The sequence below is a fragment of the Cydia amplana genome, chromosome Z (genome assembly GCF_948474715.1).
Source record: "Cydia amplana chromosome Z, ilCydAmpl1.1, whole genome shotgun sequence".
NCBI classification, from domain to species: Eukaryota; Metazoa; Arthropoda; class Insecta; order Lepidoptera; family Tortricidae; genus Cydia; species Cydia amplana.
Window position 1 is genome coordinate 29,504,663 of NC_086096.1, and position 18,590 is coordinate 29,523,252.

General features: G+C 36.6%; 1 protein-coding gene across 1 annotated transcript; it reads right to left on the reverse strand.

The window, feature by feature from the left end:
- Window positions 1-4,905: 4,905 nt before the first annotated feature.
- LOC134661877 (mitochondrial chaperone BCS1-like) lies at window positions 4,906-9,128 on the reverse strand. Its single transcript, XM_063518102.1, has 7 exons — window positions 8,691-9,128; window positions 8,256-8,395; window positions 7,772-7,984; window positions 7,339-7,477; window positions 6,847-7,041; window positions 5,789-5,932; window positions 4,906-5,123 (listed from the first exon to the last, which is right to left on the reverse strand). The coding sequence occupies exons 1-7, from the start codon at window positions 9,011-9,013 to the stop codon at window positions 5,003-5,005; spliced, it is 1,275 nt and encodes a 424-aa protein (XP_063374172.1). The 5' UTR covers window positions 9,014-9,128; the 3' UTR covers window positions 4,906-5,002.
- Between the last annotated feature and the right edge of the window lie 9,462 nt (window positions 9,129-18,590).

Here is an 18,590-nt window from a genome sequence, read left to right on the forward strand (position 1 = left end):
ATCCACGCGTACGAAGTCGCGGGCAACAGCTAGTATCTATATAAACTACATCTACTTCGGGCTCGGGCATACGTACCTACCACCTGTCAGTCATTTCACTTAAAGCAACTTGTCATCAATTTACGCCTCGCAGAAGGAATGGAACAGTTGAATATGTCAATATCTAGCTCTCTTGTCACATTATTTAAGCAACGACTGGCTCGAATCAGAAAACTATTTTGCCTATATTTGGATGAAACACATAATGATATATATATACAAAGTATTAATTTCTAACTACATCAGGAGTCTAATAACCACAACTTTTTCAACTTCTCCTTGAGTCCTATACCTATACCTTGACCATGACCAATAAAACGACATCCATGCGGACTTTTATGACATACTGCATGGCCGCCATCTTGGAATCCAAATTGGTCATCATTTTCGAAATCAGCGCCCCCTAAAACCTATAAAACGACATCCATGACGACTTTTATGACATAGTGCATGGCCGCCATTTTGGAATCCAAAATGGTCATCATTTTCGAAATCTGCGCCCCCTAAAACCTATAAAACGACATCCATGACGACTTTTATGACATAGTGCATGGCCGCCATTTTGGAATCCAAAATGGTCATCATTTTCGAAATCTGCGCCCCCTAAAACCTATAAAACGACATCCATGACGACTTTTATGACATAGTGCATGGCCGCCATTTTGGAATCCAAAATGGTCATCATTTTCGAAATCTGTGCCCCCCAAAACCTATAGAACGACATCCATGACGACTTTTATCACATAGTGCATGGCCGCCATTTTGGAATCCAAAATGGTCATCATTTTCGAAATCTGCGCCCCCCAAAACCTATAAAACGACATCCATGACGACTTTTATGACATAGTGCATGGCCGCCATCTTGGATTCCAAATTTGTCATCATTTTCGAAATCTGCACTCCCTAAAACCTATAAAACATGATTTTAAAATATTTTCATTAAGGAAACTGTAAGTCTAGTTTTAAATCTGCATACACACATAGTGCATGGCCGCCATCTTGGATTCCAAAATAGTCATAATTTTTGAAAAAAATCTTAAATAAAAAAAAAAACAATATTATAAATGTGTAAATCTTTTTTTTAATTTTCAGGGTTTTTATTGATAAACAAAAAAATGTGTAAAATGTGTAACAAACCAAGCACTTTCATTGAATACCAAACTCGACCATACTTTCTTGCAATTAAAATTACCAGAATAGCAAGACCCCTCATAAATGGCTTTTTAGCATTTTAAGCTCTTCTAGCTCAATAAATAACCTCTTGTTGTAGCCTGCTCAAAATTTAATGACTAAAATATAATGCCCTCAACTATACGTTCACCCAATTTCATTTAAATTAGAACAAATTTACTTAAGTTATTGAGTATCAAACTATCCTCTGATAGCTCAGCTTAAAAACATCGAAATGCCGGGACGTGCCCCTAGCCAGCCGTGTGCTCCAAGTCGAATGTAAGAACTTCACTTCGCTTCGCTCGCTCGTTCGAAAATACAAAACGATATTGTCAAACTCATTAGGGTGACTATGATGTCGGCACGATGTGGATCGATCTTGCAGAATTATTATTACGTACTTAATGTAAAAAAAGTTTACATAAATAGGTATATCTTTATTTCGGCATGTTTAAGAGGCAACAGGAGTGGTCATTTCTCCATACAAACGTACTCGACTGTTTCCTCCGTGGATTTTGAAGCTAGAGCAATGATTTTTTCAACACAGATTAATATTGTCAATATCTGTGTCGGACCGTTTTGCTTTTTTTGATATTTTTGTTTTTTAAGGCGCTAGAGCCCTTCAAAAATGGCCTAATTGACTATGCCGCAATGAGAGGCGTGGTATTCAAAACTGATATCAATTAGCCAAAAAAGCAAAACGGTCCGACACAGATAATTTCATCCCATCAAAAACATTACATGTAAAAAGGTGCAAGTCACGCAACGCTTTTACTACAAAAAAGTTTTGAGATGTAATGTGAAACCAAGTCGGTTATTTTAATCAGTGCCAGGGGGTGTTAAAACCGTATCAATAAGATATCTTTAATTTGTAATACGTATAATGACTTGGCCATCGCACGGCTGCATAATGACAAAAGGATCATCGTCAAATATTATAAATAATTCTAATTGAACATAACGCTAGCGCTAATTGCAGTTTGAGCAATACACATATTTACGAGTACGGTACGAGTAAAGCATTATGTGCGATTGCCAAGTCATTATATGTATTACAAATTAAAGATATCTTATTGATACGGTTTTAACACCCCCTGGCTCTGATTAAAATAACCGACTTGGTTTCACATTACATCTCAAAACTTTTTTGTAGTAAAAGCGTTGCGAGACTTGCACCTTTTTACATGTAATGTTTTTGATGGGATCTCATCTCTTTTTGTAGGCAGTCCTTCTTTTCGGGTACTCATACCCATACTATGTATACACATACTTATCATAACTAAACATATCTTCATTCATACTCACATCGTACATCGTAGTGTACCTTTACTATACCTGCTATTTGTAAGAACTGCAACAGTAACTTTGTAATATCATATATTTATATGGGATTACAAACTTACTTATGCAGTTCTTAGATCTTTAAAACGTGACTGATATTGCAATAGTTTTAGGTTTTCCCTTTATGTGGCCATTGAACCCTAACTCTGTACCAAATTTCAGCTCTCTGAGTTTATGGGAAGTACTAGTTCCATTCTGATGATCATGAGTGAGTGAGTGAGTGTCATAAATGCGAAACTTTGCTTTCGCTTAACTTCGGAACTAAATGACCTACAGACTTGAAATTTTGCATTTGAAGTATGTGATTATAGCTTACTGGATGACGAAAATTTCTGCGTTCTGGTCTTATCCAGAGGTTCTCAAATAGGGGCCTGAAAATGCGGCGAAATGGTTCCAGTAAAGGATGGTACGGCAGTGTTTGCTTCGCGCTCGACTTGGCGGGGGCACTGCCGTGCCCCCAGATAATAATTTAGATTTCCAAATTTGGTTACGATTGGTTAAGTTTTGGAGGAGGAAACAGTCGAGTACGAAACCTCGATTTTTAGATTTTTACGCAGGATTTTTCGCCTTGTCCTTATCGCACTAGTTTTAGGAGCCGCTTCCGTTAGCGAGATGGGTATATTTACCTAAAATATTTAAATCTCAGCTCCTGTTTCGTCTTAATTATTTGAGTGACGTAATGAGAGCTATATAATTGCCAAAATTTAAATCCAAAGTCCTTAAACATTACAGATTCATATTTATGTGATTTAAACATAATATTTAATTACTGAAACGTTGGTTCAAACTATTTACATATATGTAATAGATTCAATATAGACTAGACTGAACACACATTTCCGTCTGTAGACAAAGGCGGCAAATTTGAAAATTTTGTTGCAATCACAGATCTACGATGAGTACGGTGAACGCTTACGCTTAATGAATAGCTGAAGTGTGCAAAAGGGAAGCCATCACGTATATAAACACACCATGATTATGATATTGATAGTGATAGGTAGTTTGTAAAATTATTAAGAGCATAAATAGTGAATCAAAAGGGCCCTCCACACCCGTGCGCGATTCGCGGCGCGGGGGCTAGAGGGGGCTAAAGAGAATTTAGAATTCTCTTTGATCTAACTCTAATATGCTTATCTTAGTGACAAGCGCCTTAGTTAAAAACTATAATAGACGGGCATACCGTTCCGCGACCCTGGATATCTGTCTCGCTCTCACATATAGCTGTGTTTTTGATGGACGTACGGCGGACCACCTTCGTCACAATTATAGCTGGTCAACCAAATCTTGTCAGTAAAAAAAGGCGCGAAATTCAAATTTTCTATGGGACGATATCCCTTCGCGCCTAATTTTTTCAAATTTGCCGCCCTTTTTCTACTGTCAAGATCTGGTTGACCAAGTATAACAATGATCGCGATCCAATACGCTCATCCCATCTGTAACAGCTTTTATAACTGACTTACTTAATTAAAGTGGTATCCAGACGGGACTGATCAAATCAGTCGATTTGATCAGGAAATTTGCATTCCATAGATAATTACTATGAAAATTGGCATTTATAAAATAAAATAAATAAATATTATAGGACATTCTTACACAGATTGACTAAGTCCCACAGTAAGCTCAAGAAGGCTTGTGTTGTGGGTACTCAGACAACGATATATATAATATACAAATACATAGAAAACACCCAAGACTCAGGAACAAATATCTGTGTTAATCACACAAATAAATGCTCTTACCAGGATTCGAACCCAGGACCGCGGCTTAACAGGCAGGGTCACTACCCACCAGGCCAGACCAGTCGTCTGCACCTGCTGATTCGATCGGATTGGCGAAAAATTGTCTTGTCTGGATCAGTGTTGGCAAAAAATCAATTCGAATTGACGATTGATCGATTAATTCGAATTGACGATTGACGAAACTAATTCTAAATCAGTAGATTCTGCTAGAGTAGATCTGCATCGAGGAGAGAGGTCACCCATAAAATTAAGTCTCGTTTTAATTTTTTTTTTTAATCTTCATACTGTTTTCACAACTGTGTGTGATTCTCTTTGTACATAAAGCTTTGGATTCCTCCGAAAACGGTGCCGTCATATGACGGCCGTCATATAGCGGCAGCAAAAGACGGCCGTCTTTACGGTGGCGACATGTGGAAAGTACTACGGCGTCATAACACACGGTGTGTTCCACCAAGTATACCTGTATCCACCAAGGTCAAAGCGGCAAATTTGAAAAATATATACCAACATCTCTTTCTAACTAATGAGGTTAAAAAGAGACCGTGTGCATTACAAATTGGGCACGTAGCGTTTTTCGATTCGACAAGAGCGAGCTACTTCGAGAGCGATGGCAAACCTCCTGTCCCGTCTTGAATCTGTCGATTCCAATAAGATCAGTGGATTGACAGCGGCCAAAGCGATCTTCTGGAGCTTATCAAGTTGGTAGGTACATTTTAGCCAAGGGTCCAAATCGACTCGAAATCTTTGACCACTTCGGTTGGAGGCGAATGCTTGTGAAACATAAAGTAGCCTTGGATCTGTGCGGGGCTGACTTTCTTGTTATTTCTCATCACACTGAAAGAAATAAGAATACAATTAATAGTTATTTTCGATACAAGTGCGAAAAAGAGGAAATTCGAAACGAGTGGCGATAAATTAAAACACGACCGAAGGGAGAAGGGCACTTTAAAGTTTCGACATACGCACGAAAAGTGCTATTTTACACACTAGTGCGTAAAAGTAGCCCCATGTACTGAAATAATAATTATTAGAATGTTTCGTAAAATGATGACTGCGTACATTAACACATTCATTGCCACGCAGCAAAACAAGACAGTCAAGACATCCGCGCCAGGTCACAAAAAAATCGTCATAAAGCTGTAGACCACGATCCCGACTATCGGGTCGTTCGGCCTGGGAACCAAATTATAAAATACCCGATAGTCGGCTTTTCGGCACTGAATGTGTTAAAAGATAGTATACTTAGTTCCATTTCTTTTTTTGAGTAGGTAGACTAGGTAGTGCCGGACCAAGCCAGGTCTGCATGACATTTGCTATGAAAAAGTGCGACAATGTTAAATTTCTATGAAAATATGCCGGTTTATTTTTTTATTATTATTAACATTGACACCTCCTCGCTTTGTTCCTATTCAAATCAGTGCAAACTCTGTGTGACAGACTCTAGTTCGGGTTAGCACAATATTTTTCTACTATGTTACTTTATCATATGCATATCTTACTTCTCGGCAAAGATCCTCGCATGCTCTTCAGCTCCATCCCCTTTGTAAAACCTCAAGAACATGAGTTCAACTTGTTGCTGGTCGCAGTAGCCCACGTACTCTTTCATGTCGACTCTGCCGGGCCTAATTAGCGCAGGGTCCAACCTGAAAGGAAAATTCAGTTTCAATTCCATGTAGAACCGACAGTACCGCATAAAGACACTGGTCGAGATGTGCATATTTTTTTTACTACACCAGCTTGTAAAGGTTCTTTATTCTTCAAAGATTGATGAGAGAGTTGCATTTTATCCACAAGAGTGGCAAGGCAAATAAGTTTGACTTGTTTCTTGTTTAAGTGGCACTATTGGTAGAATTTGCTTTCAAAACGATGATTTTGATTGATAATAAATATTTAATAGTGTTCATTTGGTTTGTAATGTTTTACACTTAGTATTTTCCTCGCGTTGGTGCTGAATATTTACGAGTATGTGTTTCACTCGGTAGCAAAGTTGCTTTAACGCGTAATATCCCAACTTTTCGAAATCTCTTAGTTCAATTTGGAATTTTTTTCTTGATCTGGTATCAATATTAAGTCAGGGATACCTCCCTGTCCTTACTTAACCTACCTAATGTTCTACATGTAAAAACATATTAGGATCATTCTGTTATCACGTATCACGGCTCGTCAAATAGGTACCTACCTAAAATAGATCTAACTACTATATTGTATAAACATCGATTTTATGACAAGTGATTTAAAGAAGAAATTATAAATAGGGTACCTACAGGGTTCTAATGTCAGCCCCTCTCAATAATTGCCCCCTTGTATTTTAAGATAATTTGTTATTAATTAAAAATTTAAAGAATGTACGAGTACTCTACATACACAAATATTGCTTGTTAATCGCATAGCGTAAATAGTACTAAAGGACACTAAAGGTTACTAATTCAAAACCGTTTATAATGACGAAACCTTCAAGATTAGTATAATATGAGCATAATGTTGGGTAAGTATAGCCACTATCGGTTGTAACGACCAAAATAATCGGCCCCTTCGATGTCGTAGACTTATTGAATACCTTTCCAAGTAATTAGTGGTCATGAAGACTATCCTCGCCTCCGTGGAAGCAACGCCATCCAGGCAGTTGAGCAGTCCGCTGAAGGTGACGCGGTTGAGACCGTCGTACGCCGCCTTCTGCGAGGGCGTCTCCTCGCGCGACACGAATGCCGCGTCGATGTCTTCCAGTAGGATTATCGACTGTTGTGGGGCAACGCTGCAAATTGTATCACAGATGTAACTAGTTCCTATATACAAACAAAATGTGTGGTCATCTTTTTGATGTTCACATTAGATTTAATTCCACCTGGACTGAGAAAAGTTGACGTCCACACAATGATTAGATGTCTCCATTGTGGCGCACATGTAAAATAGTGTTGAGCTAATCTAGGTTAGTGCATACATGCATAGGAAGAAATTCTCAAGAACATATCAGCATGTTACATGTAAAAATAAGAGCATCATCACACTTATAATTATTATATTTAATTATGTTAGATCAAAGAAGTCAAACCTCAGTAGATGGTTTAGTCTGTCATCGGTAAGTCCCCTTTCAGATAAATTAAGTACACAGATGTTATACTCCAATTCTCCAGCTAAGGCCATAATGAATGATGACTTTCCACAACCAGGTGGACCATACAGCAGATAACCTGAAAATATAGAGATAGTAATGTTATAATGTAAGAAGAAGAAAACATAAAATAAATGGGATTTTTCTGTTTTCTTACCAAAGCTTATCTGTGCGTTGTTAAAATACAAATTGGTCAAGCTGAGTTTTTAAAAACAGCCTTAGTAATATTAGCAACAGGGACATATTTAGTCACAAAATGATCACTAGCAGATTGGCAGTAACTATTAATTAATGTATACTGTTGGCAATAAGGGCTTTGTTGCCAATAATATGAACTAACAACTTGTTATTGTTAATGAACTGCAATAGTTACCTCTTCTGTAAGGTATCCCTCTTTCCGTATACCATTGTGGATGGTTGATGAAGTCCAGACAGTCCTCCAGGATTCTGTCTGTCAAGCCCGCGCGTAAGACTACACTGTGCAAAGGGCGCCTGCGCCGCGGGTGCCCGAATGGTCGCCACTCTGCCCCCATCGCTGTGTACATGATGGTCATGCCTTCATGCTGCTTCAGCGCCATTGTCCGAGCTGTAAATGAAAAAGTTAAACCTGTAAGTACAGTTTAATTCCTTTGTTTCATGTTATTGTCAAATTTAAGATTATTGGTAATGATTTCAATAAAATTCAGATACCTAAACATGAGCTTTTTCATAAAAATTTAGGTATAGTTGGATTTTTTAAGGGTATCCCAACTTTTTTGTTTATTGTTTCATTTGAAACAACTATATTCGTTTATAGAAATCAATATAAAGGACTTTGTTAAAGTATGAATATTTCATCAAAGGTTGTTACGGTTTACCTTCCTCAAGAATGTCATAATATAGCTGCTTATTGCTGCCAAAGGATGTCAAGGTGACAGTTTCCCATGGAACACCCATATGTAAATCCAGAGTATGTTGTTCCCTGGTGCGGTCTACTTTGATCCAGGCTCCACGATATCTGCAATCAGGATTAGTGTAATAAACATTGGAGTAGTTAATTAAAGGGAAAAACAATATCATTATATAACAAGATCTTGAGATGAAATTTCTGGCTTTGTCATCTGTCCATGTTAACTCTTGGCTATGATCAATTTGAAGTTAAAGGCAAATATTAAATATACTTTTTTTCTTTAATATAAATTTTAGCCATTTATTCTGGGAACTTTTGATTTAAAGTTACATTCCAAATTGATAGCTTTCTAGAGACAACAGTGAAGTACCATGAGTGCACGTTACTTCTGGATATGATTTACCTGAAAAAATGCTGACCTACACTAGGAATAAAGTCGTATTTAGTTTTGATTTGTCCGGTGTCCTTCTGGAGGAAAGATGTTTCTACACTTAAATGTTGCGTCTGTTTGGCGCCTTTCTGAGTTATCCACTGTAGTAACCATTGGTAAGACTTGTCTCTGCATGGCACTTCAAGTGTGATCATGCAGTGCCGTCGAAATAATATCATAGAGGTTTGAAATCCTTTCCGTAAAATTGCAGCACTCGCTCCAACGCCGAACAATCCAAAACCCGCCCCGAAATAAGGGTTTTGGGCTAGCGAAGTCACATATTCTACGATGGTCATGTTTGAAAGGAACTGTTAACACCAATTCAATATTTTTAAATAATATTATTGCAATAGTTTTTGTGTAGTACAATGTACTTCTTTGATTTTTCTAGGTTATAAATGAATCTTCACTAGTGTCGCCGATGACATTGACAGAACAGTCAGCTGTCATGTCACAGGGGAGCGTTCAGGGATGGTTTGGGCTCGTCTCGTGGCTCGCGCGAGAGTCTAATCCAAAGAGTAGTATAATATATATATGAGAAAGAGAGCCCTCTCGTGGAACTTTTTTGTATCCATTTTGAAGCGCCATCTGTAAATCTGAACACACAATATTAACGTCAATATTCATACCTACAGGGCCTGTTTACACATTGATTAATGTTTAATATGAGTTCATACATTTGCTACAAATGTATAAACTCACACTAAACATTAATCAATGTGTAAACAGGGTCATATATAATTTGTTATATCAAGAGTTTTGCTCTTCTTACCCATTAATCAACAACTTTATTATAATATTTGCTTGCTGTGGAAATATTGGCAAGCAGATATTTTAAAGTCCAACAGGTAACGTAAGTACGATACAATGATATCCAAGAATGATTTTAACAAGAAAATTATAATAAAGTAGCTTATTACATACCGGATAAAATAAAATAACAAGGTAAGTATAAATGGGAAAGAAAAGATAGTTGATATTTCATAATTTAAAATTCAAAAGTTTATTACACAAGTCACATTTACCGGTCTAATCTGCCTATAAAGCAAACTAAAGTAGGGCAACACTCAAAGAGCAGTATTGCGCTAAGAAAAGCAGCAATGTACATCGAATCAAAAGATATAATATTTGTAAAGATGGACCCTAAGCGAGCTGTCACTGTTGCCACTTTGTTTTTATGTACGATTAACAATATGTAACCACCTTGCTGTGGCCATGTCGATAAAGTCATATCGATAAACTATCGACATTTCTTGCAATTTGAATTTTACTTGAAAAGTTTACCGATACCTAAAATGAACAAAAAACGCTTTTACTCTTTATCGTGGTTATCAGATCACGATTTTATCGTCACGCCACAGCGGGAACGAATAGTGGAGTCAATATAAAGTTAAAGTTACATTAATTGCACAGTCAAATGTTTCTACACGGGTGAATTATATATCATATTGAATACCCGGCTGCGAATTAACAACTTGATATCTGTTCCCGTTTTTGAGAAATAACATTTTTTTTATTTTATATTTTATACTACCTAAACAGTAATTTCACACTAGAGATTTTTTGAAGAATGGGCTATGAAGCTTACACGACTACACGGTCAGAATTTCTCCCGACAATAATATTAGTTATAGATTTAATGAAAAAAACAATAACTTTGTAAGTTTTTTATGACCGAGAATATCCCACACTGAGAGAAAAGTTTACTATTGTGGTTAATAGTATTTGTTTCGATCATGTTTAATTTATCTGCCTGAGGAACTGCTATATTCGCAGAATAGCAGCATGATATTGGAAACAAACAGCAAATAATGTTCTACACAGTTAATGGACACTTCTAGTTTTTTGACAGTAAGTGTACAAGTTATTGAAGAATAACATACTTATTTTTCTCGCAATTATTAAATCAATTTCCAGCATAAAAAGTCAATGAAGTATGCTGTATTTCCAGGCTTCCACAGAGGCCAAGTCAAACTTTGTTTAAGATGTCAAAAAGATATCATTTTGTTATCATTCGCCCAACCGTCTCGCTCGCACCAATACATATTTCATCTAGTACGAGTGAAATGCACGCGCGAATGATATAAAATGACATCTTTTATAACAAAGTTCGAATTAGCATCAAGGTATATTAGGAAAATATACCTTATGACTTATGGCATTGCGTTAAGGTTTAATAATTCAATGCATAAAGTGTCTGTGTTTATGTGAAAAATGATAGGTGTCAATTTTTATATCTATTCACAAAACGTTTAGAATATAGGATGCACAGTCAGATATAAATAGACCCTTGAAGTCTTACAACTATCTATGATACTGGATCTCAAGCTTATTTGGTTAGTAAGTACCGTCCACCAAGTTATACTTCGAATAGCCACCCGGACAAATTCCAAAGCTAATTTCGAATTTTAAAATTTGACAATTCACGAGAAGAGTAACGTAACGTCAAAGGATATGTTTGTCCTTTTCAACGATCCTGTCATCCGATGCTTGAGTAGAGTGAAACTAAAAGAAGCAAATGTCAGCAATTCGTAACGCTTAGTTTTTGTTAGCGTTAGCGCATCGCGACATGAGAACTAGTATGAGCCTGGCCCTCGATTACGTATAATTGCAAGGAAACTTGGGATCAAGTTATCTTAGTCAATTTAGAGCAGTTGGAATTCAACTCATTGTGAAATTTTTGAACGTTTTCAAATAATTTGTTGGATTAAGTAGTAAAAGTGTTACAGTGTGTTATATATTTGTGATCTACTTACAAGGCCCTTTCATTTGGTACCCCACATGGTATGTTTAAAAGAAAAATGGTAAAAACTTTGCGTCATAGCAACTACCCTCACCACTTTCGCACTTGTCATCTCATATATTTGTGTTCAGGATATTATACTGAATGCACTGATACCAAATATACTCATATCCGAGACGACATGAGCGTAAATTTTTCTAGAAGACTTTTCGAGAAAAGGCCAGGCTACAATATCTTTACAGGTTGATTGATACTGAGTGTATTAACACCATGTTCACCCATATCCAAGACGATATGAACGAAAAGTAACCTAAAGCCACCCTACCAACATTTTCGTAACAATGAGAGATTATTTCTTGGAAATAATGTTGTAATATAAACTCCTTGTAGAGCACCTACCTGCGAAGAGATCGTGCTGTCAAAGTTGTTAATGATTTAATATAATATTGTTAATTAACTAAAGTTTTATTAATGCATCATTTCATTTTATACACCGCGGGATTTAATAACCCGAAAGATTTAAATCACGTATTTTTGACGACAGTACGAGTAAATAATGTTATATCAACATGGGTCCAATTATATATTTTAATTAAACTACTATTTCAGTACAAATTAAATCATATTAATTTATCGCTTCTTTGTGAACAAACCTTTATTCAGAGAGTGAGCGAGTTTAATTAATCTCAAGTAGAGAAACAGAGAGCGAGCATGACATTTCATGAATCACTCCGATATCATACGATGCACGGCGAATGCAGTGACATGTGTTCCATGACAAGAAGTGTCAAGTTATGTCTAGGATCATGTTTACGTTGAAATTATTTCAATTGATTGGCACCTCAAAATACCACAAATTGTATCAAAACTTTATTAATTACTACAACAGTAGGTATAGTGCAGTTATTATTGTTGAAACTTTGCGATAAAATCTTTTCCTTTGAGTGAGGTAACCAAAGCCATTAACCATGATTATATCCGAAAGAAATCATGCCTCTTATTGTTTTAACTCATACTACAGCTGGAAAGGGATGATTACTTGAATGACCTTTTGTTAAAATATCGATCATGCTTATCAGTACGTATTTTAAATTCTCGATGTGTTGATTTATACTGAGTAAAGTAAAATAAACAACTATGTTAAACAATTACGCTTTTTTATTAATTTAATGAATTAGGTTTTCGAAGTGTGTACCACCGTTTTCAGCACAAAGATTTAATTTTAAACGGATTTCATTATTTAGGTTTACAAAAGTGTTCTTTATTTCTTCGGAAGCCGTTCGAATTTTTATTAATAATTCTTCTCCAGAGTTCACTGGTGTTGAGTATTCCTTCCTTATCTTTCAGAGTTCCCCATAGAAAAAAACCAATGGCGTTAAGTCGGGTGACCGGGCGGGCCAGGTTAGGACGTTGCTTCCACGGCCAATCCACCTCTCAGGGTATTGTTCGTCTAGCCAATTTACGAACTTCTAGGCTGAAGTGGGTCCGTCGTGCCGGAAGCACATAGTTCTTCGGGTTTCCAAATCCGTACACAAAGTGAATATCAGCTAAATGAATTTTATTTATTACAGTCAATCAAATTTAAAGATGTTATTTTTTTTTTTTTTTTGTTAGAATGGCTGGATGAGATGTTATCTTGCGCATATCTTGTGTGACATATGAAATATGTCATTTTATTGACATCAATTTCGTCATTTTCGTCAAACTATCAGCCAGTTATCGTAAAGGTAAATAGTTTGTACTCTCGTGATTGAGAACAGAACAAAAATTCGGTAGTGAAACCTTTTTGTAGGATCTCAAACTTAATTAAGTGAAACTGGCTAATAACCATGTAGTTAGTGCGTCTGCGTGTAAAATTAGTTGGTGGCTACGTCACGCATAAGGGTGTGTTAGAATTGAGATTTTTTTACTTGTGATTTGTTTTAAATAATTAATATCTCTTAAATTAAGGGTTTTTGGACTATGTGTTATATAACTTTATATACTCTAATTAGGCTCTAAAATCGTTGGTTTAAATCTTTCGGGTTATTAAATCCCGCGGTGTATATAACCCTATTACCCTTTGAATGACCTTTTTCACGTTTTCTACAGCAATGCAGTCGACTGCAGCAATTTTGAAGCGCAACATTGCTACCGACTGCATTACTGTGGTAAATGTCAAAATCGAAGTTCCTGTCTAGATTTTGGCGTCCATTAAAAATAAATAATCAAAGGAGGTCATCGATCAAATGGGCCGGAGGACAAGCCATCGTTAACTGGTAGAGAATTCCTTATGGCATTAAGTCCGCCTCTTGTACTATAAGGTTTTTCTTTTGTGCAATAAAGATTAACCACTTTATTCATAAACTTTACGGGCCTGATTTAGTTTAATTATGTTTATCCCTTACTTACAAATACATAAGTTAAAGTGACAGATAAGGACAAACGATTATTACTATTATTAGCTAATTGAGGTTTGTAGCGCGTTTATGAATAACGGGGGTTAAAGAAATAAAATAAATACAGATGATGACAGTAATTATATACGCATTTTATTACGGAAAAAGATTTAATATTGGGTGTAAATGAAACGGGAATTGGAAATATAAAATAAAATGATATTATATTATTCATTTCCGTAAGTCAAACCATCATCTTTATTAGCATTGACATAACGCTCAACTTCGCACAAACCGTATGGTTTTTCACTAAGGAGTGATATATTCTCTTTACGCTAAACTTTATGGTGGGTAGACAAGTCTGTATACTTCTTTGGAACTAACTGCCACAGTCTGTCATAGCCATGTCATAGCCTCATAGCTGACATATGTGACGTATAGGAGATACCGCAATGCATGCATGCATTGCGCGTTTTATAGGAGCTTGGCCTGAGGTGTGTTAAGTAAGCGCGCAACGCATACCGATGAAACTGGGTAAGATAGTCATGGGAGAATTAACGGTCGACCGGATCGCGAACTCTCGGCTGTTGAAGCGGAACAATCGTCTGCCGCGAACATTGAAGTGAGACGGAGATATGGAAGTCGATAAAACGTTCTCTACAGTGAATCAGTACCCGCCATTTAGGGTAATTTAAATAGCTTGGATGATTTAATAATGGTTTTATTCCATACAATATTACATATACGTGGGAGATTTTTTGTTGTTACACTAACATGAGAAAGAGATTTGAGAAAGTGAAAAACAAACCCACTGTCCATTTTCTCGAAGCAACGAAAACATTTTCAAAACAAAAATGGTTAATAGTAATTAAATGGATTAATTTACGTGAGAGATTTTTTTGTAGGATATAGTAAATATACAGAGCTTAATTAACATGTAATTGTTATGTACACATAGTTGTTATTTTTATATAAAAAAATATTTTTAATAAAGAAAATTATTGGGAGCTGGTTTTGGTGTCAAGCTGGGAGAAAATATAAATACATAATGAGTATATGTTTGAGAACTGCATATTAAAAAATCTCGAGTGTCGGATTCATGTTTTGATATATTTTTTCTATTTTAATAATAGTTTGGATTTATTAAAACCATGTGACATATTTTGTGGAGATTTTTTTTTAAATATAGTATTTGCAACATAGGTTATCACATCTCAAAAAATTTCTAGTGTGAGAATTCATGTAAAGCTCTCATACATTATGAACTGTGCTGACCCGCCTAGAAGGGAAAGTTCAGATTTTTAATTACAATACATAAATACGTACTAAAAATTATACTATTGTTACTTTATGTCAACTTTGTGTCTCATATGGTCTCATATATACTTGGTCAACCAGATCTTGACAGTAGAAAAAGGCGGCAAATTTGAAAAATGTAGGCGCGAAGGGATATAGTCCCATTGAAAATTTGAATTTCGCGCCTTTTTTTACTGACAAGATTTGGTTGACCGGCTATATATAGATGGTCAAACCCATTTGTCAGTAAATAGGAACAAAAAAACTATACTCATCCTTTTCTTTTGGGTGCTAGTACAAGTGTAAGACAAAGATAGTATGACTCTCTCTGTCTATGTTTGAAATAAGACAGTCCTTTGACACACTATATATTATACTACTCTTTGCTTTATGTCACCTGCAAAAATCATTCAGTTTTAAAGCCATAACACACTACCGCACCGCACCAAGGCAACGTTGCGCCGCACCCAATGTATACTGGGTCAACCAGATCTTGTCAGTAAATAGGAACAAAAAAAACTATACTCATCCTTTTCTTTTGGGTGCTAGTACTAGTGTAGTAGTGTAAGACAAAGATAGTATGAGCCCCTCTGTCTATGTTTGAAATAAGACAGTCATTTGACACACTATAAGTATTTTCGTCAGAGTCAGTGCGGAAAGAGAAGAGTCGTTGAATGTATTGGGCTCCATATATTTTACGCCTCTTCTCTTTCCGCACAGACTCTATGCCCGACCGTATGATTTTTTTAGTTTTTTTAATTATAGTTGGTCAAATTTGTCAATCAGTAAGAACCAGGAAAACTATACCCATCCTTTTCTTTTGTAAGACAAATATATACTTGGTCAACCAGATCTTGACAGTAGAAAAAGGCGGCAAATTTGAAAAATGTAGGCGCGAAGGGATATAGTCCTATAGAAAATTTGAATTTCGCGCCTTTTTTTACTGACAAGATTTGGTTGACCAGCTATAGTATGATTATTTCTTTCTATGTATGAAATGAGACAGTCCTTTGACAAACTATATTTGCTCCTAACTCTAATAGAATAATGAAACAATCGAAAAAAATCAAAGTCGGCATATATAGTCCGTCAACCAAATCTTGTCAGTAGCAATGTAATACGCAGATTAGACTCTCGCGAGAGCCACGAGACGAGCCGTGAGCCGCGCCACGAGACGCGAGTCCACCGCTTACACTCGCGTTCGGCTTGTCATTCGGTTATAAACCTTATGCTGTGCCGTTAGTGTACTTAGTGTTTAAATTATATTAGCTCGACGAGCTTGCGAGCCACGAAGGAGCCACGAGACGAGCCGCGAGCCCACCGCTTACACTCGCGTCTCGTGGCGCGGCTCGCGGCTCGTCTCGTGGCTCGCAGTCTAATCTGCCTATAAAGCAAACTAAAGTAGGGCAACACTCAAAGAGCAGTATTGCGCTAAGAAAAGCAGCAATGTACATCGAATCAAAAGATATAATATTTGTAAAGATGGACCCTGTGCGAGCTGTCACTGTTGCCACTTTGTTTTTATGTACGATTAACAATATGTAACCACCTTGCTGTAGCCATGTCGATAAAGTCATATCGATAAACTATCGACATTTCTTGCAATTTGAATTTTACTTGAAAAGTTTACCGATACCTAAAATGAACAAAAAACGCTTTTACTCTTTATCGTGGTTATCAGATCACGATTTTATCGTCACGCCACAGCAGGGAACGAAGGGAAAGCTGGGAAAGTTCAGATTTTTAATTACAATACATAAATACGTACTAAAATATGTGTTCCGCAATAATTGAATCATTTTATTACATTATAATATATTCATAATCCATTAGCATTTCAATCTTGTTTATTTTTAACGAAGAAATTGAAGCTTTAATTAATCGCTTTTTCATTCCGCTGTGTAGCGTTTATCGATATATAACATGATTAAAATCGACTTTTGACGTCCCTAAAAATGCACACATAGACGTTTTTACGCACACATACACAACTTTGTAACCACCAAAACGGCAACTGGATTTGAAGTTCGTCTTGTTAACAGTATAGTTGTCCTTTTTTGACAAGTGGCATTTTCACAAGAGGGAGGAGAGAGAAGTGATACTAGTTCCTGCGCCGTCAAAGAGAACAGACACGTTGGGGCCTTGGCGCGCCCTGCGTACGTCAATTCAAATTGTCACTCGCGGTTTATTGAAAAAATTTGAAACATGGACGGACAATTTAAAAGCGATGGTAAAACAATGTTAATCAAAATGATGAACAAATTTGAAGATATCAAAAACAACTCCCTATCGTAGTGCTTATATTCTCTTTGTTCCCTATCTATGTCTTCTAAGTTTACTAACTGTTAACGTGTCACAACGGCGTGCAGTATCAAAGGGGCTAATAACTGCTGGTCAAGCAAACCTTGTCAGTAAAAAAAGGCGCGAAATAAAAGTTTATATGGGACGATATCCCTTCGTGCCTACATTTTTCAAATTTGCCGCCTTTATCTACTGACAAGATCTGCTTGACCAAGTTATATGATTAAAATACATCGAATATAACCCAGAGAGGAAAATTGGGACTACATTTGTATGCAAAGGCGGGCGGTCGTCTCCTTTCGTCTTAAGACTCAAGTTTTAATGATTTATTAGATGAGATTATTTTTGTATCATCTTAATATTACCATAATATCAAAGATGGTTCCTACCAAGTTCCTACTCTCCCACCTTTTTAGGGTTCCGTACCCAAAGGGTAAAAACGGGACCCTATTACTAAGACTCCGCTGTCCGTCCGTCCGTCCGTCCGTCCATCCGTCCGTCCGTCCGTCCGTCTGTCACCAGGCTGTATCTCACGAACCGTGATAGCTAGACAGTTGAAATTTTCACAGATGATGTATTTCTGTTGCCGCTATAACAACAAATACTAAAAACAGAATAAAATAAAGATTTAAGTGGGGCTCCCATTAGGGCTTCCAATACCGGGATCCCGGTATTTCGGGATACCGGGATCCCGTTGTTTTAAACGCATTTTTCAATACCGGTATTTTTAAAGGCAATACCAGGATCCCGGTATTTAAAAAAATGAGGGAAATGCGCAGTATAAACCCTTTAAACCCATTATATTCGGCTGTATCAAAAAGCTTACTAAACGTCAGACGCATCTAGAGTTAGACTAAGAAAAGTATGCAACGATTTTGATAGCACGCGCAGTCCAAGTGTTATATTAAACGTCAAACTTCTATGAAATTATGACGTACAAATAACACTTGCACTGCGTACTGCGTTTGCTATCAAAATCGTTGCCCGCGTTTTATTATTGAAACAAGATCTTTGCCTAATGCGTCAGATAAATATTTGGTGGTTGGTGGTGGATGAATCCTGAAGTTATGTGAGTGATGAATATGATGATAGTGACATTAACATAACATAATTATTTCTTATAATTTTATCAAAAAATAAAACGAAAGAGCAAGG